Genomic DNA, 27,802 nt, shown 5'->3' with positions numbered 1-27,802 from the left:
ATGGAATTTATCATAAACATTCCCTAGAATGTGACAAAAATATCATCAAATTTGTTGACCCAAAAACATTTCCCAAGAAGTAAAAAAAATTACCTCAGCAAAGGCGACTGGATCTGATGTCAGTAAGCATTTTTTAGCTTTCCAAAACATATCCTCCGATATTCCATAACGTTGTCGTTCATTAAAATTCGCCTCTTCATCCAGTATGTTTATAAATGTTTGAGTTTCTCTATAAAACAAAGAACAATATGAATATTTAAATACAAAACCCAAAAAATTGTAAAATTTTCAATATCCAACTTACTGGACATTTTTCACATTTAATGTTTTTTCGAATAGAACACACTCGGGTAAATTGCGCTGCCACATCACTGTGGGTATTGTCAATTGCAGGGGCAAGCGATGCATTTTCGAGTTATTATTTTATTTAAACTTTTTTCTGCAAAAATTGACTTTTTATTAAATATATTTTGGGCACTATCATTCAACAAAGGGATTTTCTATTCAAATACACTTCAAATTTCGCATCAAACGACTGATCTGCAAACAAGTAATCTATGTTATCGATAACAATATTTGCATTTTTTATCAATATTAACCCGTTATGTGAGTTTCAATATAACGGGATCATATTTTAGGATTGCCATCGCAGATTTTCAAGTTTCATTGGATGTGCAAATATAGAAAGTTTCACATGAAAGATAATAAAAAAAATGTTCTGCTCCAGAACCTTGAAGAATCTACTATATATTGAACAATTTTCCAAAACCCATTTTCCATCACCCAATGGGTTCTTAATGGGTGAAAAACTATTTCGCAGAAAATTTACAAGACTTGTTTGGACATATCCAAAGTTCCCGACCATTTTCGATATTCTGAAAGTCCCACATTACTGTACCCCTTATTATTCCGTAATTTGGGGATATTGGACATGTCTTCCAATCCAATTGCCAATAAATTCATGTTCTCAATGGATGTCAAATATTTAAAAATTTGAAAATGTTTGCCGATTTTTAGAATGGGACCAGTACTATAATTCCCTATTCACACCCTCTCCTTCTCGTCCAAAGATATGTTTTCTTTCATACAAAACATTCTTCTGTGTAAAACCTCCTTGGGGAAACCGATATCTCATCCAACTCAAAATTGAACTATCGATTCCAGGACTGTAATCGACAACAAAATGAAATATTTGTTTATATTTTTTGTTAACACATTCCTTCCCTAGTCGAAATGGATGAAATTGAAAATTTCTTTAATATTTCCAAAGATTTTAAACGTGTTAGTGCCCCAGCTTCGGTACCTAAACCTAAACTGGAACCCGTTGCATCGACATCAAGAAAAATAAAACGGGAATCCGATGATAAAAGTTATTACAAAATTAAAGTACCAAAAGTAAGTCCCAATCATTTTAACAATTTCAACTTTTAACAAAATGTCTGTCCTATCCTTATTTCAGTTGGAATCTGAAGATCAAAAGAAACGACCAAAACTCCAATTACCCGAGCACAGTAGTGATACATTCTCTGATGATTACGGCAATGAAATCAATAGTAATCCCTATTTGAATATTGACGATGGTGTCTATGATAATTTTGAATTTAATCTGGAAAGAGATTCTTCGTTGCCCATACATGATGCCAAAGATGAAATTTTGGATACAATACGTAAAAATCCAGTGGTAATAATTGAAGGTGATACGGGATGTGGAAAAACTACACAGGTAGGATATTTGTTAAGTGTTGGCTTTTCATTTTATATTTGTTGCGGTTTCAAATGAAACAGCGAATTTGGTTAAAAACGGGCTCAAGAAACCCAAAATACCGAAAATTGAAGGTGTCTTATATGGGGGCTACCCGAAAAAATGGGCCTATATTTATAATTTTTAGTGAAGAAATGACATCAAATGAAACAGCAAATTTGGTTTAAAAACGCCCTTAAACCACCCAAAATACCGTAAATAGAAAGTGGACCGATATTTATAATTTGTAGTGGAGAGATTTGGTACCGAAAAATAATCCAAGATCCCGGAATGTAATTTGTAATTCGGATTAGAAATTCCTTTATGGTAATAATAACTTTTAAGATCTATAAAAATAACTATAACTCCTTATATAGGTTGAATTTTACATTATTTTTTTAAAAGTAGAAGATCGTCCACAGCATGAACCATGGATCATGGCCCACAGTTCTTCTGTGGATTTGATATCTCACAGGCCTTCTCTGTCTAGAATGGCAATGTTCGTAAAATACGAAAATGTTAAAAATTTGGGAATTATATAATAATATGTGTGTAGTATGCCTAAACTTGTTCTACGTTGGTGTCCATAGTCCATGTTCAACCAAATAAAACCTGCAGAATAAACATAAACTTCGGAATCAGTTCCCACATAGCATCAAGTGTCCTCATCGCGGTTTGTCTCCCATTCGATAACACTTATCGAAACGGACACACACACACCAAGGTATCACATGAAACATATGATTTCAATAAAAACAATAACAATTATTCAATAGGGACCGGACCGGTGTTTATACACACATCTCTTATAATTTCTATATAATTTTAATAAAAATCCCCATTTATTAAATAAAACCATGAGTTTTCGCGAAAGTTATAAATTAATTACAAAACAAGCCATTCGTTGGTTTCCCGGCCATATGGGCAAAGGACTGAAACAAATGCAACAAAAACTCAAATCAGTTGATTGTATATTGGAGGTACACGATGCTCGAATACCATTCTCTGGTCGGAATCCTGAATTTCAACAGACAATTGCTGGTGGGGTGAAGCCACACGTACTTGTACTAAATAAAAAGGACCTTATCACACCAAAGGAACAGCGTTACATTCGAGATGCTCTGCGGGATAGAGAACGTATTGATCACGTAATCTTTACAAATTGTAAAGATCAACAATGTTCGGGTATACGTAAATTACTACCACTGGCCAGCGATTTAATTGGAAATTCAAAACGTTACAACCGTGAGGGTGAGCGTGATTATTGTGTCATGATTATTGGTGTACCAAATGTGGGAAAAAGTTCTCTGATAAATGTTCTACGTAATCGCCACCTAAAGAAGAAAGCCGTATCACAAGTCGGGGCTATAGCTGGTGTCACTCGTTCTGTTATGGAGAAAATTAAAATAAGCGAAGATCCCTTAATGTATATGATCGATACACCTGGTATATTGGAACCCAAAATAAGCAGCGATGAAATGGGTATGAAATTGGCATTGGTTGGTTGTTTACCAGATCATTTGGTGGGCGAAGACTTAATAGCTGACTATCTACTCTATTGGTTGAATAAAAATGAATGTTTTGAATATGTACCCCTGATGGGTTTGGAACAGCCAAGTGATAGTATATCTGAGGTATTGGTAGCATGTGCCAATAAATTAGGTGTTCAAAGGAAGATTAAAAGAACCGATGGCCAAATAATCATAATGCCAGATATACTACATTCGGCTAGACATTTTATAAAGCTATTTCGTACCAAAGCCTTGGGTCTACTCAATTTGGATAGACAGATGTGAGGGGAAGCGAAACATGTTACTGTGATTTGTTGTTATTGTTTAAAGATTTATGAAACAAAAAAAATTATTAACAAATAAATTTGGCATATGTTTTTTTAGAATAACCATTAGATGTTTCAGAATGATTTTAGGTATGACTATGGTTAAAATACTTTCCAACATCTGGCATAAGGTTAGGTTATTGGATGTACAACTGCTAATTATTTAGTTGTTTTTACCCTTCACCACACTTTGTCTTTGTGCATATGTTTGTAACAGGCAAAAGAAAACCAAATGGTTCCTTATATATCTTTCTGTTCAATTTCATGTCATGTTATAATGTTAACAAAGTACAGGTCGCATTTATCATCCGATAGATGAAATTTGGTACAGCTCATTTATTTGGCCCAAGGACGAACACTATTGCTTATATATTTAAGGTAGGCTTTATGAATGTTGGCATAATGCACTGAATTATGCCTGCATATCGTCTAAAATCGTATATATATTTGTGTATGTAACAAAGCAAGAAATTTGGAAACCAGCGTATGTATTTACGAGGAAATGTTAAACCAATGTTCTTATATATCTTTCGTTAGAATTCATGTCAATGTTCTGTCGAAAATATACACAAAGTTGGAATGAATTCGGCAGTCACTCTGGTCAGATTATTAGTTTCGTTGGAATAAAAATTCTTTACAATACCTGGAAATGAGTTTATTTACTTTCGAGTAAGCAAGCCTATCTACCTAAATTGGATTACTAGATTTAAAAAAATCACAATTTCCAAAAAATTATTATCCGGCCATAAATTTATTTCTCAAAGCGAATACAAAAAATTTTTGGAATTTCATGCTTCAATAGAATTTAAAATCTTACATCTTAAATTTAATTACAAGCGAATGCATATTTTTTTATTTATACATCTTGATCCAACATTGGTACATCAATGGCAATGTTACCAACACCTGGTACCGGAATCGAATAAGAAACAGCATTGCTATCTAAACTGCCACCACTTTCGTTTAAATCCTCCGTCATAGGGACATCATTGCTGTTTAATTTAGCTGCCGAATTGTTTGACACACTTGTCGTCATATGATGGCCACCACCATCAGCATTTAAGATTCTCAATTCATCTGGTACACCCAATAGACGATCGTTGATGTTTCTCTGATATATAGACCTCTTCTCATAAAAATCAATAATAAATTCCGGATTTTTTTGTTTCAACTCCTCGCCGGATACCAAATCAAATTCTTCACAAAATTGCCATTTAACCAAATAGGATATTTGTCCATTGGCATCTGTTGCACCGACAATCTGTTCAATGGGTAGGCCACGATCATAGCCTCGAAGTTTTTGTATTTCCTCAACTTTAGGTTTCTTTTCTCCACGTTTTTTGGACTTGGCCCTCGACTCCTCGAATTTTTGTATTATTGAGGGGCAATCGCAATTTTCCTCCGGCTCCCAAGTATTGTCCGAGTTAGGATAGCCGCGCCATTTAATAAAGTACTCAACTTTACCTTCAGGCGTTATTCGTTTATCCATAATTTTCTCCACCACGAATCCGGTTTCCTTTGCTTGATTTTTAACCATGTTGGAGCAGGTTTTATTTATCTGATTGATATTTCTTTAAATTGGAATTGTTTCTTTATGTTGTTATTCCGTGAAATGTTTTGTGTACCTTTTGGTAATTTTTTATTTAGCTAGTTATGTTATCGATAATTGTTTACGCATTGTGTTATCGGTTTCATATGTAAGCATCGATGACATGTTTAGGCAGACGGGTCACACAGTGAGTTCAACTTTTCATACCCTCTACCACAAGGTGGATTGTATACTTAATTATTCATTCCGTTTGATACACCTCCCAATAATCGTCTAAAAACCCCATAAAGTATCGATATTCTTGATCAGAATAAAATTCTATGTTGATTTATACAGACATTGAAATTAGGATAGATATCGCAATAATTAAGATAGAGCTCTAAAATTTAGCACAAACTTTGCTAGTATTTCTAAGACGTTTGGTATTGCAAATTGGGTTTATCGGTCCACGTTTTGGTATAGCCTCAAATATTAGGTATTTTGGGAACATTGGGCACAGTTGTCAACGGTATGAGATGTAATTTGGTATTTTGTGTTATTATTGTATAAAGAATCGCTTTTTTAATATTGTTGACCCCAGCTTCGGGATAGCTTCCATATTGCAGTATCCCCCATATATTCGTTACTTCGGGGGTGACAGTCACGGTATACATCGGAATTTGCTTTAATTTGGTATATGGAGTTATCTCTGTACATTCAACCTCTACTAAAAATTATTAATACTGACAAGTTTCGGGGTTGCACTCATATAAAGGTACACCCAATATTTGGTGGTTTCATTTCAAAGCCAAGTCCTTTCACCGGAGTTGGTTGTAATTTGGTATTATGGATTCTCAATGTATAGCCAACCTCCCTAGTAGAAATTATTAATATAGACTAAAGTTTTGGGGTAGCCCCCAATATTCGGTATCTTTTGTATGATAGGCAGGGTTTTCATCGGAATTGTCTGTAATTTGGTATTTTGGGACTTCAAATGGTGTACTCCCGAATATTCGGTATTTTGAGAGTGTTGGGCACATTTTTCAACCGAACAGAATATGTTCAAGGTATTAGCTCAATCTGAGTGTCAGTAATTTGATTTGGTTTTCCCCTGAAAACCCCAATTGGTTTCAGATTTGGCACGGCCGAACTTAACGACGTTTTTATTTGTTTGTTATAAAAAAATATTTTACTTTTCTGCGAAGTAGATCTCGGGATGTCGAATACAACATTTCGGTTGAAAAATGTTCATAGTATTACCACGAAAACACCTAAAATGGGGCAATGTCAAAACATTTTGCTGCAAAGGTAAATATAATTTTCCCACTTCGAGAACTCGGAATGCCAAATTAGCACCACATTTTTTGTAAATGCCTAACATGCGTTTGGACTTTTAAATCGGGTGATATTTCCAAATATGGAGCTATATATTTCCAAATTGCTGTAAAGTCGGCTATAATCATAAAAAATACAAAAAATGGGGCGGCACCTTAACATGGGGCTTTTTTAAAAACATGAATCTTTATTTACAATTTTCTGAGCATACGTTTTTAGGCCTTTTAGAGCTCAGAATGCCAATCTACAGTCATATCTTTTTGGAAGATGCGCTCAAGACCAGGAATATATAGGGCAGTATTAAAACATCAAACTATGATGAAAAAAAAAATTGGAAAATTGTTTTAACACTCCAATACCAAATGCGGTTGAAATATGCCGCAAAGGGTTAACCTTGTATGTAAGTTATACCAAAATGCGAAATTCACCGATATACTATCTTCAATACAAAACACCCTAGGAGTGATTTCAAAATACAAACGGACATCAATAAAATCGATGCTTCGGAGTGTTGCATGCGGGTTGATATATTAAACATACCCCCTACCATATAGTGAAAGGAATAAACAATGGAAAACATTTTCCAAATAAGTTTTTCCAATTAATTTACAATATGTAAGTCCACCTTAATCGAGGTATCTTTCCTATAGAAAAACCATACGTAGACAGTGTTATTTTCAAAACTTTATTATTTTGATTCCTTTTTAATTACCAATTTAGAATCTTCAAGTAATACTTTCGATGTACTAGCAACACTAGAATCATGGGCATCAATCATTTCATCATCTGTGTCATTGGGATTTTGAAATTGATTTAATTCATCATTTTCTTCATAGTCGCCATCATCTTCATCTTCGACTGCAGAGGATGATGATGCCGATTCATTTGTCAAATCGTCATCATGAGAATTTACAATAGCGGCAGCTTTACGTTTTAAATCTCTACGCCTTTTGCTTATGGTGTTGTCGTTAGTTTCTGAAATCCCTTCAGTTGTTCCATCCAATATATTTTTAATATTATTGAAAACATAATTCATATTCTTAAAGATGTTAGTAGGAGGTAATGTGGCAGTTTTTGACTTTCCAATTGACTTTTTCAGTGCATTATATTCATCCTCTTGGGCAGTCATTTCTTTAAGGTCATCTTGTATTTCGGGAACCAACAGCAATTTATCTTTGGCTGTTACCCTTATAACTTCGGTGTGTTTTTCTGCTTCGTTCTGCTCCACGGTTATTTTATCATAATCAACCAATTCCGGCCCAACACAATAATCCATAGCTGTGAAACGAAATGCCCCGGCTTTGTACAAACGCCAAAATACGTAACGGACATGATCCATTTTTGGGTCACCGCTCAACGATTCCATGAATGTTACAGTATCACGCCATGTCTCCAAGCTGACAGTAATTTTGACATATTCCTTCGTTGGCTGCTTAAAATAGATGGCATACATTAGGTACATGCCACCAATTCGTCGCAGCAGATTTCGCCGTTCATTACCCTCAGTACTCGATAGATATTTACCAAATTCATCTTTGGCACAAATTGACCTTTTGGCCATGTGAAAGATGGTCTTCGTTGTTTGTATAACTTCCAATACAGATGTTTGCACAGCATAGATATGTTGGAACATTTGTTTTTTCCACACGGAACAAAAGCTGGAAAATTCGACGGAATCATTGTTAATGAATTCTTCTATTAGATCGTGACAATCTTTGTAAAGTGCCGCTTCCATTGCGGGATATTTTTTTTTTTTTTTGTTTATTTTCAAATTCTGAGTTTATTATTGTTTACATTTGAGATGATAATCTATCGATGGCCGCGTTATCGATAATAAGAATTTAGAAATGTTTTCTTTTTTGTTCGATGTTACACATAGAAAGTTTGCGTGTGGAAAATCTGATTATTTCGAAATTCATATATGCAAATTATTATTAATATACATCAAAATGGACATGAACATTAAAAAAAAAATCAGGTTAGATAATTCGTTTATGATTCTGAACATTTTAAAAGAGGATTCGAACCTTTTGGAGGCGGTTATGCCTATAGGTCAAATGGTCTCTCCAAAAATAGTGTTTAAAAATCCACGCCCATAGGTCAGATGGTCTCTCCAAAAATAGTGTTTAAAAATCCACGCCCATAGGTCAGATGGTCTCTCCAAAAATATTATTTAAAAATCCGCGCCCATAGGTCAGATGGTCTCTCCAAAAATATTATTTAAAAATCCACGCCTATAGGTCAGATGGTCTCTCCAAAATTATTATTTAAAAAATATTATTTAAAAATTAAAAATCCACGCCTATAGGTCAGATGGTTGGTGAAAAAATAGGATTTAAAAATCCACGCCTATAGGTCAGATGGTTGGTGAAAAAATAGGATTTAAAAATCCACGCCTATAGGTCAGATGGTTGGTGAAAAAATAGGATTTAAAAATCCACGCCTATAGGACAGATGGTTGGTGAAAAAATAGGATTTAAAAATCCACGCCTATAGGTCAGATGGTTGGTGAAAAAATAGGATTTAAAAATCCACGCCTATAGGACAGATGGTTGGTGAAAAAATAGGATTTAAAAATCCACGCCTATAGGTCAGATGGTTGGTGAAAAAATAGGATTTAAAAATCCACGCCTATAGGTCAGATGGTTGGTGAAAAAATAGGATTTAAAAATCCACGCCTATAGGTCAGATGGTTGGTGAAAAAATAGGATTTAAAAATCCACGCCTATAGGTCAGATGGTTGGTGAAAAAATAGGATTTAAAAATCCACGCCTATAGGTCAGATGGTTGGTGAAAAAATAGGATTTAAAAATCCACGCCTATAGGTCAGATGGTTGGTGAAAAAATAGGATTTAAAAATCCACGCCTATAGGTCAGATGGTTGGTGAAAAAATAGGATTTAAAAATCCACGCCTATAGGTCAGATGGTTGGTGAAAAAATAGGATTTAAAAATCCACGCCTATAGGTCAGATGGTTGGTGAAAAAATAGGATTTAAAAATCCACGCCTATAGGTCAGATGGTTGGTGAAAAAATAGGATTTAAAAATCCACGCCTATAGGTCAGATGGTTGGTGAAAAAATAGGATTTAAAAATCCACGCCTATAGGTCAGATGGTTGGTGAAAAAATAGGATTTAAAAATCCACACCTATAGGTCAGATGGTTGGTGAAAAAATAGGATTTAAAAATCCACGCCTATAGGTCAGATGGTTGGTGAAAAAATAGGATTTAAAAATCCACGCCTATAGGTCAGATGGTTGGTGAAAAAATAGGATTTAAAAATCCACGCCTATAGGTCAGATGGTTGGTGAAAAAATAGGATTTAAAAATCCACGCCTATAGGTCAGATGGTTGGTGAAAAAATATTATTTAAAAATCCACGCCTATAGGTCAGATGCTTGGTGAAAAAATAGGATTTAGGCCATGTGAAAGATGGTCTTCGTTGTTTGTATAACTTCCAATACAGATGTTTGCACAGCATAGATATGTTGGAACATTTGTTTTTTCCACACGGAACAAAAGCTGGAAAATTCGACGGAATCATTGTTAATGAATTCTTCTATTAGATCGTGACAATCTTTGTAAAGTGCCGCTTCCATTGCGGGATATTTTTTTTTTGTTTATTTTCAAATTCTGAGTTTATTATTGTTTACATTTGAGATGATAATCTATCGATGGCCGCGTTATCGATAATAAGAATTTAGAAATGTTTTCTTTTTTGTTCGATGTTACACATAGAAAGTTTGCGTGTGGAAAATCTGATTATTTCGAAATTCATATATGCAAATTATTATTAATATACATCAAAATGGACATGAACATTAAAAAAAAATCAGGTTAGATAATTCGTTTATGATTCTGAACATTTTAAAAGAGGATTCGAACCTTTTGGAGGCGGTTATGCCTATAGGTCAAATGGTCTCTCCAAAAATAGTGTTTAAAAATCCACGCCCATAGGTCAGATGGTCTCTCCAAAAATAGTGTTTAAAAATCCACGCCCATAGGTCAGATGGTCTCTCCAAAAATATTATTTAAAAATCCGCGCCCATAGGTCAGATGGTCTCTCCAAAAATATTATTTAAAAATCCACGCCTATAGGTCAGATGGTCTCTCCAAAATTATTATTTAAAAAATATTATTTAAAAATTAAAAATCCACGCCTATAGGTCAGATGGTTGGTGAAAAAATAGGATTTAAAAATCCACGCCTATAGGTCAGATGGTTGGTGAAAAAATAGGATTTAAAAATCCACGCCTATAGGTCAGATGGTTGGTGAAAAAATAGGATCGTTAAAAATCCACGCCTATAGGTCAAAAAAATAGGATTTAAAAATCCACGCCTATAGGTCAGATGGTTGGTGAAAAAATAGGATTTAAAAATCCACGCCTATAGGTCAGATGGTTGGTGAAAAAATAGGATTTAAAAATCCACGCCTATAGGTCAGATGGTTGGTGAAAAAATAGGATTTAAAAATCCACGCCTATAGGTCAGATGGTTGGTGAAAAAATAGGATTTAAAAATCCACGCCTATAGGTCAGATGGTTGGTGAAAAAATAGGATTTAAAAATCCACGCCTATAGGTCAGATGGTTGGTGAAAAAATAGGATTTAAAAATCCACGCCTATAGGTCAGATGGTTGGTGAAAAAATAGGATTTAAAAATCCACGCCTATAGGTCAGATGGTTGGTGAAAAAATATTATTTAAAAATCCACGCCTATAGGTCAGATGCTTGGTGAAAAAATAGGATTTAGGCCATGTGAAAGATGGTCTTCGTTGTTTGTATAACTTCCAATACAGATGTTTGCACAGCATAGATAAACATTTGTTTTTTCCACACGGAACAAAAGCTGGAAAATTCGACGGAATCATTGTTAATGAATTCTTCTATTAGATCGTGACAACTTTGTAAAGTGCCGCTTCCATTGCGGGATATTTTTTTTTTGTTTATTTTCAAATTCTGAGTTTATTATTGTTTACATTTGAGATGATAATCTATCGATGGCCGCGTTATCGATAATAAGAATTTAGAAATGTTTTCTTTTTTGTTCGATGTTACACATAGAAAGTTTGCGTGTGGAAAATCTGATTATTTCGAAATTCATATATGCAAATTATTATTAATATACATCAAAATGGACATGAACATTAAAAAAAATCAGGTTAGATAATTCGTTTATGATTCTGAACATTTTAAAAGAGGATTCGAACCTTTTGGAGGCGGTTATGCCTATAGGTCAAATGGTCTCTCCAAAAATAGTGTTTAAAAATCCACGCCCATAGGTCAGATGGTCTCTCCAAAAATAGTGTTTAAAAATCCACGCCCATAGGTCAGATGGTCTCTCCAAAAATATTATTTAAAAATCCGCGCCCATAGGTCAGATGGTCTCTCCAAAAATATTATTTAAAAATCCACGCCTATAGGTCAGATGGTCTCTCCAAAATTATTATTTAAAAAATATTATTTAAAAATTAAAAATCCACGCCTATAGGTCAGATGGTTGGTGAAAAAATAGGATTTAAAAATCCACGCCTATAGGTCAGATGGTTGGTGAAAAAATAGGATTTAAAAATCCACGCCTATAGGTCAGATGGTTGGTGAAAAAATAGGATTTAAAAATCCACGCCTATAGGTCAGATGGTTGGTGAAAAAATAGGATTTAAAAATCCACGCCTATAGGTCAGATGGTTGGTGAAAAAATAGGATTTAAAAATCCACGCCTATAGGTCAGATGGTTGGTGAAAAAATAGGATTTAAAAAATAGGATTTAAAAATCCACGCCTATAGGTCAGATGGTTGGTGAAAAAATAGGATTTAAAAATCCACGCCTATAGGTCAGATGGTTGGTGAAAAAATAGGATTTAAAAATCCACGCCTATAGGTCAGATGGTTGGTGAAAAAATAGGATTTAAAAATCAGAGATGGTTGGTGAAAAAATAGGATTTAAAAATCCACGCCTATAGGTCAGATGGTTGGTGAAAAAATAGGATTTAAAAATCCACGCCTATAGGTCAGATGGTTGGTGAAAAAATAGGATTTAAAAATCCACGCCTATAGGTCAGATGGTTGGTGAAAAAATAGGATTTAAAAATCCACGCCTATAGGTCAGATGGTTGGTGAAAAAATAGGATTTAAAAATCCACGCCTATAGGTCAGATGGTTGGTTAAAAAATAGGATTTAAAAATCCACGCCTATAGGTCAGATGGTTGGTGAAAAAATAGGATTTAAAAATCCACGCCTATAGGTCAGATGGTTGGTGAAAAAATAGGATTTAAAAATCCACGCCTATAGGTCAGATGGTTGGTGAAAAAATAGGATTTAAAAATCCACGCCTATAGGTCAGATGGTTGGTGAAAAAATATTATTTAAAAATCCACGCCTATAGGTCAGATGCTTGGTGAAAAAATAGGATTTAGGCCATGTGAAAGATGGTCTTCGTTGTTTGTATAACTTCCAATACAGATGTTTGCACAGCATAGATATGTTGGAACATTTGTTTTTTCCACACGGAACAAAAGCTGGAAAATTCGACGGAATCATTGTTAATGAATTCTTCTATTAGATCGTGACAATCTTTGTAAAGTGCCGCTTCCATTGCGGGATATTTTTTTTTTTGTTTATTTTCAAATTCTGAGTTTATTATTGTTTACATTTGAGATGATAATCTATCGATGGCCGCGTTATCGATAATAAGAATTTAGAAATGTTTTCTTTTTTGTTCGATGTTACACATAGAAAGTTTGCGTGTGGAAAATCTGATTATTTCGAAATTCATATATGCAAATTATTATTAATATACATCAAAATGGACATGAACATTAAAAAAAATCAGGTTAGATAATTCGTTTATGATTCTGAACATTTTAAAAGAGGATTCGAACCTTTTGGAGGCGGTTATGCCTATAGGTCAAATGGTCTCTCCAAAAATAGTGTTTAAAAATCCACGCCCATAGGTCAGATGGTCTCTCCAAAAATAGTGTTTAAAAATCCACGCCCATAGGTCAGATGGTCTCTCCAAAAATATTATTTAAAAATCCGCGCCCATAGGTCAGATGGTCTCTCCAAAAATATTATTTAAAAATCCACGCCTATAGGTCAGATGGTCTCTCCAAAATTATTATTTAAAAAATATTATTTAAAAATTAAAAATCCACGCCTATAGGTCAGATGGTTGGTGAAAAAATAGGATTTAAAAATCCACGCCTATAGGTCAGATGGTTGGTGAAAAAATAGGATTTAAAAATCCACGCCTATAGGTCAGATGGTTGGTGAAAAAATAGGATTTAAAAATCCACGCCTATAGGTCAGATGGTTGGTGAAAAAATAGGATTTAAAAATCCACGCCTATAGGACAGATGGTTGGTGAAAAAATAGGATTTAAAAATCCACGCCTATAGGACAGATGGTTGGTGAGAAAATAGGATTTAAAAATCCACGCCTATAGGTCAGATGGTTGGTGAAAAAATAGGATTTAAAAATCCACGCCTATAGGTCAGATGGTTGGTGAAAAAATAGGATTTAAAAATCCACGCCTATAGGTCAGATGGTTGGTGAAAAAATAGGATTTAAAAATCCACGCCTATAGGTCAGATGGTTGGTGAAAAAATAGGATTTAAAAATCCACGCCTATAGGTCAGATGGTTGGTGAAAAAATAGGATTTAAAAATCCACGCCTATAGGTCAGATGGTTGGTGAAAAAATAGGATTTAAAAATCCACGCCTATAGGTCAGATGGTTGGTGAAAAAATAGGATTTAAAAATCCACGCCTATAGGTCAGATGGTTGGTGAAAAAATAGGATTTAAAAATCCACGCCTATAGGTCAGATGGTTGGTGAAAAAATAGGATTTAAAAATCCACGCCTATAGGTCAGATGGTTGGTGAAAAAATAGGATTTAAAAATCCACGCCTATAGGTCAGATGGTTGGTGAAAAAATAGGATTTAAAAATCCACGCCTATAGGTCAGATGGTTGGTGAAAAAATAGGATTTAAAAATCCACGCCTATAGGTCAGATGGTTGGTGAAAAAATAGGATTTAAAAATCCACGCCTATAGGTCAGATGGTTGGTGAAAAAATAGGATTTAAAAATCCACGCCTATAGGTCAGATGGTTGGTGAAAAAATAGGATTTAAAAATCCACGCCTATAGGTCAGATGGTTGGTGAAAAAATAGGATTTAAAAATCCACGCCTATAGGTCAGATGGTTGGTGAAAAAATAGGATTTAAAAATCCACGCCTATAGGTCAGATGGTTGGTGAAAAAATATTATTTAAAAATCCACGCCTATAGGTCAGATGGTTGGTGAAAAAATAGGATTTAAAAATCCACGCCTATAGGTCAGATGGTTGGTGAAAAAATATTATTTAAAAATCCACGCCTATAGGTCAGATGGTTGGTGAAAAAATAGGATTTAAAAATCCACGCCTATAGGTCAGATGGTTGGTGAAAAAATATTATTTAAAAATCCACGCCTATAGGTCAGATGGTTGGTGAAAAAATAGGATTTAAAAATCCACGCCTATAGGTCAGATGGTTGGTGAAAAAATAGGATTTAAAAATCCACGCCTATAGGTCAGATGGTTGGTGAAAAAATAGGATTTAAAAATCCACGCCTATAGGTCAGATGGTTGGTGAAAAAATATTATTTAAAAATCCACGCCTATAGGTCAGATGATTGGTGAAAAAATATTATTTAAAAATCCACGCCTATAGGTCAGATGATTGGTGAAAAAATATTATTTAAAAATCCACGCCTATAGGTCAGATGGTTGGTGAAAAAATATTATTTAAAAATCCACGCCTATAGGTCAGATGGTTGGTGAAAAAATATTATTTAAAAATCCACGCCTATAGGTCAGATGGTTGGTGAAAAAATATTATTTAAAAATCCACGCCTATAGGTCAAGATGAATCTCATGTGCATTCGGAAGTTAAATAACTCCTAGTCGTGTACGAAGGTGGTTCAAATTAACAATCCACTGGATAGTCTTTTACACCATATTGATCTTCTACACTATATCAATTAATAGTTTCTATTGAATGTAAAAATAATTTCCATTCAAAATTCCGACAATTATCAAAAATATAATATTATATGAATTAAAGGTACCCCAATACATACTGGACGATGCCTATCGACGTCGGCAATATTGTAAAATTGTGTGTACTCAACCAAGGCGTATAGCAGCAATATCGATAGCCAAGCGGGTGTGTAATGAACGCAACTGGCAGGAAGGAACAGTGGTTGGCTATAAGGTTTATTATATAATACTAATATTCAATATTGTTGAAATTTTCACGATTTTTTAAAATTCTTTATTAAAGGTTGGTCTTCATTCCAACGTTAGCGATTATACACGCTTGCTATATTGTACAACGGGTGTTCTATTACAAAAGCTAATAGGAGAGAAGACCCTCAACCCCTACACACATATTATTGTCGATGAGGTCCACGAACGTGATCAAGAAATGGATTTTTTACTGATTGTTTTGAGAAGGCTTTTGTTGACAAATTCACGACATGTTAAAGTTATATTAATGTCGGCCACAATGGATACATCGGAGGTAGGGGGTCTTTAAAATTAATTTACCATTACCGTGTAACGGAGAATATATCAAAAAATAAATAACTTTCATTTAGTTCTCCAATTATTTTAAAATACGAAACAATCCAGCCCCTGTAGTGCGGGCCGATTTGCGACGCCTGTTCCAAGTGAAGGAATTTTATTTGAACGATTTGGATGATTTAAATAATCATGTAAGTACAAATTCAATTTAGGTTATATTTTTATGTATATAAATTTAATTTCTTTTAGAAAGTCCAAGTGGCTTTGGCAGAACCTGGTATATCAACGGAAATGTTGCATTTGGCCTTAAAGTTGATTGTCATAATTGATAATATTGAAAAACAAGAAGCATCTCTAAATCCGGATATCAATGATAGGACAAGTAAAACATCAATTTTAATATTTCTACCCGGTATAAATGAAATTGAGCAAATGTTAAGAAAAATTCAATTACTATGTCAGGCGGAAAGGTAATTATATACAATTTATTTATTAAAAATTATTAATATGTTGATTTCATTTCTATAGAGATAAAGTAAAACTATGCTGTATACGTTTACATTCTGTGGTCTCACCCGAGGAACAAGTTCGAGTATTTCACCGACCACCGCCGGGTTATCGTAAAGTAATTTTGGCCACTAATATTGCTGAAAGTTCCATAACAGTTCCTGATGTTAAATATGGTGGGATGATGTTTTATTTAATAATAAACTTTAAATTTTATTTTTATTCATTTTGTTGCAGTTATTGATTTTTGTCTAACAAAGATTTTGGTCACCGATAGTGCCACAAATTTTACCACTTTACAATTAAATTGGGCTTCTAAAGCCAATTGTCGACAGCGTGCTGGTCGGGCTGGACGTGTAATGAATGGCAGGGTATATCGTTTGGTTCCACGAACATTTTATCAGGTAATACACTTATAGCTGAACATTATATATTACGTATTTCCTGAGACCATATCTTCATATTTTTTTGGACTAATAGTATAAACAATTTTTAAGATATAATCGAACTTCCCAATAACAAATGGGGGTTTATTTTGTTATTTGAATTTTGCCTTGTAAGGCCAGTGATCATTTGAATTAAATTTTAATTGAGTTATTTATATTCTTTCGATTCGAGCTTAATGATCTATGTTTTGCAGAAGAACCTACGTACCCACCATTATGCAACGCTTCGCCGTTGTTTAAAGGGCTCATCAGTAGACCTCGGATTTTGCATATTTGCATATTTTTTAATAATGAAGATATCGAAATTCTGATTGGACACAAATTCGTTTCAAAGGATTTAGAATTATTTGAAGGGTTCATATTTTCTAATTTTTTGCATATTTGCATATTTTGCATATGCACGAGATATGCAAAAAATATGCAAAATATGCAAAAAATATGCAAAAAATATGCAAAATATGCAAAATATATGCAAAATATGCAAAAAATATGCAAAAAATATGCAAAATATGCAAAATATATGCAAAAAATGCAAAATATGCAAAAAATATGCAAAATATGCAAAATATGCAAAAATATGCAAAATATATGCAAAATATGCAAACATATGCAAAATATGCAAACATATGCAAAATATGCAAACATATGCAAAATATGCAAAAATATGCAAAATATGCAAACATATGCAAAATATGCAAAAATATGCAAAATATGCAAAAAATATGCAAAATATGCAAAAATATGCAAAATATGCAAAAATATGCAAAATATATGCAAAAATATGCAAAATATGCAAACATATGCAAAATATGCAAACATATGCAAAATATACAAAAAAATATGCACGGTATGCTAGGTCGATATGCGAGAAATATGCAAAAAATATGAAAAATATAGGCAAAAATATGCAAAATATGTGCAAATATGAGCAACATATTTCACATATGCAATCATTTTAATCAAAAAAAAAAAAAAAAAAAAAAATTCAGGGTAGTTTTCGAATTTGTGTGCTTTCTTTATTTTTAACCTATAGAAATCTAATTCTGTATGTATGCGTTTCATGGTTCAACTGTTAGATTTTTGGGGCATTATGAAAAATTTGCTAAAAATATGTATAAAACATGCAAACATATATAACCGTTATATGGCGATATACTAAAACGTGGACCGATATATCCCATTTCCAATACCAAACATCCTAGGAGTAATAATAATATATGTGCAAAATTTCAAAGTTCTATCTTTAATATTGCGACCTAGCATACCGTGCATATATTTTGCATATTTTGCATATATTTTGCATATTTTGCATATTTTTGCATATTTTGCATATTTTTGCATATTTTGCATATTTTTGCATATTTTGCATATTTTGCATATATTTTGCATATTTTTGCATATTTTGCATATATTTTGCATATTTTGCATATATTTTGCATATTTTTGCATATGTTTGCATATTTTGCATATTTTGCATATTTTGCATATTTTTGCATATTTTGCATATATTTTGCATATTTTGCATATTTTTGCATATTTTGCATATTTTGCATATGTTTGCATATTTTGCATATTTTTGCATATATTTTGCATATTTTTGCATATTTTGCATATTTTTTCATATTTTGCATATTTTGCATATATTTTGCATATTTTGCATATATTTTGCATATTTTTGCATATTTTGCATATTTTTGCATATTTTGCATATTTTTGCATATTTTGCATATTTTTGCATATTTTGCATATCGACAATGCATATTTTGTATATTTTTTGCATATATTTATCGCATATCGACCTAGCATACCGTGCATATTTTTTGCATATTTTGCATATTTTGCATATTTTTTGCATATTTTGCATATTTTGCATATTTTTTGCATATTTTGCATATTTTGCATATTTTTTGCATATATTTTGCATATTTTTTGCATATATTTTGCATATTTTTTGCATATTTTTTGCATATTTTTGACATGACCCCAAATATCGATCAATTAAAGCATGAAACGCCTAAATACAAAATTTGAGTCCAATCGGATAAAGCATAAAAAATATGCAAAAATCCGAGGTCTACTCATCAGGCATATTGGGCAATGTGGCTTTACAAAGGTCGTATGTTGATAACTTGGATTTATTTCGCCCTGATGCGAACTTGCATATGCGAATTAAATTCAAATTTGTCAAGGTTCGACATTTGTCTTCATTCTAGAAACAGTACTTTTTAAAACAGATTCTTGTTTTTTAATTATCGGATATTTATTTATGTTTATAATGTATGTCATTAATAATCAGAAGATCACTGTGGTCTATTGTCATCACGTAATCGAGAGATATTATGTATGTATTGAAAGAATTCACAGTTTTTCTGATAAATGAACTAGCGAAGGATAGGAATAAAAAAGTAATAGACAAAAATAGTCTTGGACAGTCATCGGGTTTTGGGCGAGTATCTATGATAACCGAGGCAGAATTGGTTCCCCAAATAAATAATTATATAAGGCCTTAAGGGATGACTCAGATAATAGATACCAATCAACGGCTCTGATTGGCTCTAACATGGCATGGTCTTATCTTGGTCTTTCATCTCAATTGTGGACACTGGACTCCCGTGGTGTCACTTGAGGTAACTATTTCCATCAACCATTGAAATAGTGAGCTGATATGTGCCGCGAGTTCAGCCATAAGAACTAGATGAAAATGGGTTGAGACGTCAATATTGACAACCCCCGCAAACGTATAAAAGACCACGATCTGCGAATCTGCACTTGGAATATGCGCACGTTGTACAGAGCATGCACAGTTTTCGCTTTGGCAAATGTACTCAAGAAGTACAAAGCCGATATAATTGCCTAACAAGATAAAAAGGGATTGGTGTAAGTAAATCTGATTATTACGCCTTGTATTATAGCTGCGGATTTATGGTTAATAGGAGAATAAAAGACCTCGTCTCACTCCAGTAGATGAGCGAATTGCAATAATCCGTATAAAAGCGCAGTTCTTCTACATAAGTCTTATTTGCACTCATGCTCCGACCGAAGACAAAGATGAGCAGACCAAAGACATATTTTACGAGCGCCTAGAAACAGTATATGACCGATGCCCTGGCCATGACATTAAAATTCTGATAGGAGAATTTAATGCAAAAATCGGACGGGAAACTATTTTTGGCCCGTCGTCGGAAAATTCAGCATCCATAAAGAAACATCAGACAACAGCATGAGGTTGATTGACTTCGTGGTAGCAAAAATCATGGTAGTTAGCAGCAGAAATCAAATTGATCATGTTGTGATAGACGGAATGCATTCATCCAGTGTTCTAGACGTTCGATCCGAGAAGTGAATATCGATTCGGACCATTACCTTGAGGCAGTCAAGGTTCGCATCTGTCTTAATGTAGTGTCAAAAGTGCAATCTAATATAACTCGGAATCTTGACGTCGAAGAGCTGCAAACACAACAGATAGCCGAAGCCTACACCGATCAACTTATCCACCTGCTTGACGAAAGCACTCCTTTTCCCGATAATAATATAGAAGCACAATGACAAAGAATTTCCCACTCCCTACAAACTGCAGCAAAAGTAACACTTGGGTACAAAAGACCAGCTTTATGAAATCCATGATACAATCAGGAGGAGTGTTGTAATGCTACTGAGTTGAAAATAGTAACGGTGAAGAAGATACCTCAGAACCAATAAGAGATGATGGTATAGAGTGTGTACCACCTAGCCAAGATGAGGTCAGAGTGGCAATTAATCGGCTGAAGAACAATCAAGTAGCAGATGCTGATGGAGTTTACCATCTATTCTCGGACATCGGACATTTGTCTATCCGTAACTCTTATGTTATGGGGAAAGAAATTCCATTGTAATTAGATTTTTAAAATTGTTTAGGACTCGATTTTGCGAAATGGGTTAATTCGATTTTGCATCATACCCACTAGGAGATGTGTCAGTATTCTGGTTATCCTCTTAATTAATTAAATGTTCTTCGTTTCCCTTTTTTAACTTAGAACTATTTGGAAGAATTTAGTGTACCGGAAATGTTGCGTTGTCCCTTGGAGACGGTGTGTCTAAAAGCAAAATTACTAAATATGGGTTCACCACCAACCGTTCTCAGCTTGGCCATGAATCCTCCGAATTTAAATGACATTAAAAATACCATCGTAACTCTGAAGGAAATTGGTGCTTTATATAAATATATGGATGGCGAATATGTTGCGGATGATGGTGATCTGACGTTTATCGGACGTCTTATGGCTCATTTACCATTAGATGTTCGACTATCACGACTTATTGTATTTGGCTATATGTTTAATTGTTTGGAGGAGTCAATCATAATGGGTAAGACAACATTTTCAAATATGTATTTAAATATTTCAGATAAATGCATTCAACCAGTTAATACTTAAAAAAAATAATTTTCGAGGTTCCTGTTAATATCCTCCTTCGATGTGGTGCGAGGAAATCCTTATTTATATTATCAAACATAAAATTACATTTTAAAATAGATATAAAGAAAATAAATTACAAATCCAAAATCCTTTTCAGCTGCTGGCCTAAGTGTTCGTTCAATTTTTAAGTCTGGACAATATAGACATATTGGTGAACTTAAAGCCTACATACAAAAACTAAAATGGGCAGATGGTTCGGGTTCGGATCTAATTGCAATAGTATATGCTTACAAAGTAAATATTCCCCGTTTTATTTTAAGTCACGTTAGTTAAATACATTCTCATCCATCTTCCATAGGAATGGCTTACATTCGACCCTGAAGATGATGAGGGACAACATGCCTGGGCAAATCGTAAATATATCAACTTACGTTCGATACGTGAAATGCATTTACTTGTTGAGGAATTGAAACAACGTTTAAAGCCGCTTGGCATAAAAATTCCACGAAATAATCGGCAACATAACGATGGCGATTGGGAAAAATCCATTATATTGAAAATCATTATTGCCGGAGCATTTTATCCAAATTATTTTGTCTACACCAAGCTACAACATCCCGATAAAGAACGTGCTGACTTCCATATATTATGCGGACAAAATCCAAAACGTACGGTATATTTTACAAATTTCGATACACGCCACATTGGCCAATTGTATGCCCGATCGATTAAGGAATTATTCAAACCGGCCGATATCAATCCGAAGAATATTGAAGTTAGTTTTCAGGCAAATTGTGAACGTGTATTGGTTATATTTAAAGATGATCCCGATGCAGATGATAGCAGTGATAAGATAAAAACTCCAGGGTCTGTGTGTGCCGAAGTTTATAAGGCGATAAAAATGCGTTCTTTAAATTTACCCAATGCCATTGATGTTATGGAGTAAGTTTGGTCTCATTTTATGTTATTATACTCTCCACCATATAATGTGGGGATGTATTAATTTCCTTGGAGAGTATAACATGTTCGGCCTGCACGAACATAACATCATTTTCAAAAGGACTGTATTTTTAAAAAATTCTTCAAATTCAATTTCCAGACCTCGTGCCGGTGTTAAATACGCTGAAGATCATGGTTTGGGTTCTATGTATGATGGTGCTTGGCGACCAACAAAACGTCTATTGGTCAATGCTGAACTGGTAGTATTGCCATCGGTATTCCAAAGAAATATTAGCGGTCTCATAACTCATGTAAGCTACTACTATTAACAAAATCTATTGAAAAACAATAACCACAAATACGAATTTTAATTAAAAATCTATTTAATATTTGTTCAATCTTATAGATTGAAACATGTAGTAAATTCTATTTCCAACCCTTATCGGAAACTGAAAGAATCAATGAAATACAAGATATGCTCGATGAGGCCAATAAACATGAAAATTGTCGATTTCCCCATCCCGGGGCTGTGGCAAAGGGCATGATATTGGCCGCACCGTTTGAGGGTAAATATCATCGGGCTAAGGTGTTAAAAGTTATCATTCAAAATAGGCACCAAGTGGAGGTTAAGGTAAAGAAATAATATTATCATTAGGGAATATAATTTTTTTTATAAACAAATTAAATTTATTTTATCATTTTCAGGTTTTCTTCATCGATTATGGTAATGTATCAATGGTTGATTTTAAAGATTTACGCTACTTGTCGGAGACGTGTAAATATTTAGCCGATATACCACCACGTTTATTTGAGTGTCGCTTGGCTTTGGTAGAACCGTCAACATTAAAATCATCCAGTGGCAAATGGACCGATGAAGCAATGGAATATATGCAATCCCATGCTGATTCAGGAATTATAGAAATTGAAATATTCTCCGTTGTCGATGGCATTTCAAACGTGCTCCTGAAAAAAGATGGCAGTACAATTAATCATATTCTGGTGGAAAAGGGTTTGGCTCGCAGTGCTGATGAAAGTTTTATGTCAAAGGTAAGGTTAAAACGCTAGCAACTTGGAGTTATAAAAAATAATATGTGATTGTTAGGGGAATCGAAAAATGTTCCACCAGACACTACAATGCGGATTTGCAAGACATATTTGCAAAACGAACTTTAAGCGAGGGGGGTTAAATGAATATTTTTACGATCGAACTATACGTGTGATTTTATTGTCCGTAGATTTATGTACCAAACTTTTTTTTAATTTTTATTTTTAGAAAAAGATCTATGGACCCGCAATTTTTAATCATTAGTAGCACCTGTTGGCCAAAAATATTCTCCTCCGTATGAACTTTTCCAGCAGGACTTTAAAAAGATCGCACGAGAAAATGCCACCTTGTCTGAATCCTCGTTTGCTATTCAAGGGCTCTGAGCGGCCTTTCCGACTTTGACTGCTAACCTTGTGTCTCTTAAAGTTATCCTGCATAGCCGTTTTAATTTTGCAGGAATGCCAAATGCAGTCATGACTTTATAAACCTCTGAACGGCGGCATTATTATCGACGAATAGGTGAAATGTGTCGATGTGTTTTTCGTGGGTCTTTTTCAAGAATTTGGCGCAGTGTGAAAATCTGGTCTATGGTGGATTTGCCAGGTCTGAAGCCACATTGGTCCAATAATATCATTGACTATTGGCTTCATTCGTTCACACAGCACGCTGGATAACACTTTATTTGCGATGGGAAGGATCGTATGGTCTCATTTTTTGTTTGTACACGGGACACAGGATGCTAAGGTTCAAGTCACTAGGCATGCATTCCTCTAGCCAAATTGTACTGTTGTATCAGCTGGTGCATGCTCCTGACCAGTATCTGACCACCGGTCTCAAATAGTTCCGCTTGTAATCCATCAGCACCTGCTGCTTTATTGTTCTTCAGCCGATTAATTGCTACTCTGTCCTCATATTAGTTAGATGGTATACACTCTATACCGTCATCTATCATTGGTTCTGAAGTATCCTTTTCACCACTTCTATCTGATACCAGAATATTTTCAAAATGATCCTTCCAGATCTTCAGGACGCTGTCTGTATCTGTCACCAGGTTTCCTTCTTCATCTCTACAGGAGGATGTGCCTACCTTCGGTTTGGCGTTTTATTCGTTGGTAAAATTTCCGGACTGTATTCTGACTCCTGTACATCTCGATTTGCTCACGCTCTCGTTGTTCTGATGTAGTGTCTGCAGGATTGCCCTATACGCTGTGTTTTTCACATCACAGACATTACGACACTCCTGATCGTATCATGGGTTCCTTGATGGTTTTTGGTACCCAAGTGTTGCTTTTGCTGCAATTTGTGGGTAGTGGGCAATTCTTTGCCATTGTGCTTCTATATTATTATCGGGACAAGGAGTGCTTTCGTCAAGCAGGTGGGTAAGTTGAGCGGAGTAGTCTTTGGCTGTCTGTGGTGTTTTCAGCTTTTCGACGACGAGTTTCCGTGTTGTGTTAGATCGCACCTTTGCTGGTACATTAAGCCGGGTGTGAACCTTGGCTGCCACAAGGTAATGGTCCGAATCGATATTCGCTCCTCGGATCGGAAATATTACATAGCTCTGTAACACCAATATACTGCCCAATTTTCAAACAAATTAATGCTTTTTTAACCGATATGGTTACATTTGTCATTAATTGGGAAAAAACGTCCCGCTCCCTTTTACGTATTTTGATTCCCTAGGTTTACTTTACAACATAAATGTCCGTGTTTTGGCATTTCGGGTCATTCACACAAAATTCCCAATATAGGTACATTGGGAAAATGTTCTGCACGGGCAAATTAAACAAGTTTTTTTATTTTCGGTCCGATCTGTAAGTCTAAAACATTTTAAAAGGTCCGAGGTGCATGCAAAATACTTGTTAATTCGAGTGCGAAATTTGAAAAATATATTTAAAAATAGTTCGTACTTTCTGCATGGATTTTATTTTCCATTCATATATATATATATTTTTCATGTCTTTTTTACAGTCTGATCATGATTTGCGTATGCGTAAACAATCGGTGGCCAATCGTTTCCTCGAAAATGACCACTCACGTCAGAATGAAGAATATTTACGTTCCATACGTCCAGAGATTGATATGGACACTGAACCACCACCAAGAGAGCTATGTCGAAATGTTATACGTCTCCGTGGACCATTTAGTCCACTTGAAATAAATATTTATTCAGCTATACGTATTGGTACATGGAAATCGGTACAAATAGATCGTGAATCGGTAAATTATGATAATATCGATAGTGATCCGTTCGATATGTATGAACGTTTAATTGTGGCCTCAGATATTAATGAAACGTCGAAGGGAGATTCCCTACTAGCCAGAAGTACAACCCGAATGCCAAATATTCATGGTTTTGGCGCCCTAATGACAATGTTATTTTGTCCCGCAATGCAAATTAAATGTAATAAAATGCGTACGAAATATGTTGCTCTATTGGCCGGTTTGGGTCATGATGAAAATACCTATGAACCCTTATATGCTGAGCATGATATTGTTCTTAATTTAGATGTTGACATACTACCGGATGATATTGAATTGGTAAGTGGTAATCAAATGTCGAAGAAATTATTTTTAATACCTTCTCGTTTTTTGCTTTTAGATAAATCAAATACGATCAATGATGGATAAGATACTTTACATAGAACCCGAACAAGTTGAACTTGGTAAACATCCCAAAGAAATGCAAGGAATCTCAACAACTATTAGAAATCTCATTTTAAGGTTTACAGCTTTGAACTCTTTTGTAAATCATTCCTAATTAAAATCTTCTTCATTATAGACTCTTAAGTAAGCAGCGTAAATATATTGAATTACACATTGATGTCAATGACAATAAATGGGAGACATTTGATGCTAATGAAATTATTACCCCCACCTCCGAGACACCAAATCGTTCTATTTTCCCCACTCACTCTTATTTACGTCTATATGATGAGAAATTTGAACACATTCATACCTTAACTATGCATTGCCAGGAACTACATCGTTTGAGGCAATTGTAAGTATTTCAAATTGATGATTTCACAGTTAAAATATTTTAAATATTTATTTTTTTTAGTGATGGTACAATCGAACCCACCTCCTGTCGCCTGTGCAGTGTACCCTTGGACAATATTGTACAATTACGCATACATTTGTTATCACAAATGCATCGTGATCGTGAGCAGCACATTCATTTCAGTCCCATAACAAATTAATAAGCTAATTGACAAACTTCGAAATAAAGCAAAAAATGAATATTATTTAGAGAAGAATATAATTTTGAATATAAATATTATTTATCGAACTTAAAAACATAAAAACGGTAGCTGTTTGGTAGCAAATTGTATTTTCCACTTCGTTAAAGCAATTATTTTAATATGTTCCCCCCAGACCTATATTTTTAAGAATCTACCCAATGCTAACCATAACCATTGGGTAAGCAAAGACACGAATACCAAAGGTGGGTACACATTCACTTTTATTTTAAAATGTAATATTAGAATTTACATTAGAGTAAGATATAGGGTTTTCCAAAATCGTGAAGGAGCATTAAAATTATCATCATGAACAATTTATTAATTACTAGCATACGTCCGCAACTTCGTTAGCGAATGTAGGAAATATTTAAACATATATTAACATATTATTTTATTTTCACAGAAATCTGCATATGTCTGAAAAAACAATCCACACATTAATATCGGCCATAAATTATATTTGAGTACCATTATTCAGTACCAAATTTTATGATTCGAGCTCTAAAGGTTCACCCAAATCCAAATTTTCCATTTAGCACACACTATTTCCATAAGTACCCTCCTCAACCATCTGACTTCCTGCATATCACCATCCTACACTCCCACAGTGATTCCAAATTCAAATTTCAGGATTCCAACTCTATTGGTTCACCCACAATTAACATTTCACCAAATTTAGTACACAGTAGTATGAATTTCCAAAACCTTCTTAACCCAAACCAACACCCCCACAGTCATCCTAATTCCAAGTTTTAGGATTCCAATGGATGAACCGATATCCACAATTCAAATTGTACCAAATTTAGTACACAGTAGTACGAAAACTTCCTAACTTCCTACTTAACCCAAATCAACACTCCCACAGTGATCTTAAATCAAAGTTTCAGGATTCAAACTCTATCAGTTCACCCTCAATTTAAATTGTACCAAATTTAGTACACATTAGTACAAATTCTAAAACTTCCTACATATTTCAATCTTACACCCCAACAGTGATCCTGACTCCAAAATTCATGATTCTAGCTCTATTGGTTCACCTAACATTCAAATTGTACCAAATATAGTACCATTTAGTACCCGTAAGTATTAATTTGTTAAACTGAATCCTGACCCCTACAATGATCGTGACTCCAAATTTCATTGTTGGGGTTCACCCAAATTGTACCAATTATGGTACGATTTAGTACTTTTCGTACACTTAAGTAAAAATTTTCCAAAACTACG

The 27,802-nt window shown here is 34.3% G+C and overlaps 3 protein-coding genes across 3 annotated transcripts; 2 read left to right on the top strand and 1 right to left on the bottom strand.

The window, feature by feature from the left end:
- Positions 1-1,233: 1,233 nt before the first annotated feature.
- LOC133334913 (probable ATP-dependent RNA helicase spindle-E) lies at positions 1,234-26,536 on the top strand. Its single transcript, XM_061543227.1, has 18 exons — positions 1,234-1,395; positions 1,460-1,723; positions 15,548-15,697; positions 15,767-16,006; positions 16,083-16,199; positions 16,258-16,478; positions 16,537-16,691; positions 16,753-16,919; positions 20,975-21,305; positions 21,513-21,649; positions 21,714-22,297; positions 22,455-22,605; positions 22,701-22,925; positions 23,000-23,341; positions 25,308-25,877; positions 25,939-26,060; positions 26,119-26,337; positions 26,398-26,536. The coding sequence occupies exons 1-18, from the start codon at positions 1,234-1,236 to the stop codon at positions 26,534-26,536; spliced, it is 4,296 nt and encodes a 1,431-aa protein (XP_061399211.1).
- On the top strand, positions 2,570-3,538 carry LOC133334917 (mitochondrial GTPase 1). Its single transcript, XM_061543231.1, has one exon. It carries the CDS (start codon positions 2,599-2,601, stop codon positions 3,535-3,537), a length of 939 nt encoding a protein of 312 aa, XP_061399215.1. The 5' UTR covers positions 2,570-2,598; the 3' UTR covers position 3,538.
- Positions 4,431-5,126, bottom strand: LOC133334918 (chromobox protein homolog 3). Its single transcript, XM_061543232.1, has one exon. It carries the CDS (start codon positions 5,113-5,115, stop codon positions 4,435-4,437), a length of 681 nt encoding a protein of 226 aa, XP_061399216.1. The 5' UTR covers positions 5,116-5,126; the 3' UTR covers positions 4,431-4,434.
- Positions 26,537-27,802: the final 1,266 nt, after the last annotated feature.

Source organism: Musca vetustissima, unplaced genomic scaffold (genome assembly GCF_032173495.1).
Source record: "Musca vetustissima isolate MV318-11 ecotype Yass unplaced genomic scaffold, APGP_CSIRO_Mvet_v1 utg15884, whole genome shotgun sequence".
Lineage (NCBI taxonomy): Eukaryota > Metazoa > Arthropoda > Insecta > Diptera > Muscidae > Musca > Musca vetustissima.
Note: the sequence above shows the minus strand (reverse complement) of the source record. Positions and strands in the feature narration are given on the sequence as shown.

Coding starts and splice junctions, on each gene's coding strand:
- LOC133334917 (XM_061543231.1), top strand. CDS start 2,599: ATGAGTTTTCGCGAAAGTTATAAATTAATTACAAAACAAGCCATTCGT.
- LOC133334918 (XM_061543232.1), bottom strand. CDS start 5,115: ATGGTTAAAAATCAAGCAAAGGAAACCGGATTCGTGGTGGAGAAAATT.
- LOC133334913 (XM_061543227.1), top strand. CDS start 1,234: ATGGATGAAATTGAAAATTTCTTTAATATTTCCAAAGATTTTAAACGT. Junction 16,007..16,082: donor CCACAATGGATACATCGGAG/GTAGGGGGTCTT, acceptor ACTTTCATTTAG/TTCTCCAATTATTTTAAAAT. Junction 16,200..16,257: donor TGGATGATTTAAATAATCAT/GTAAGTACAAAT, acceptor AATTTCTTTTAG/AAAGTCCAAGTGGCTTTGGC.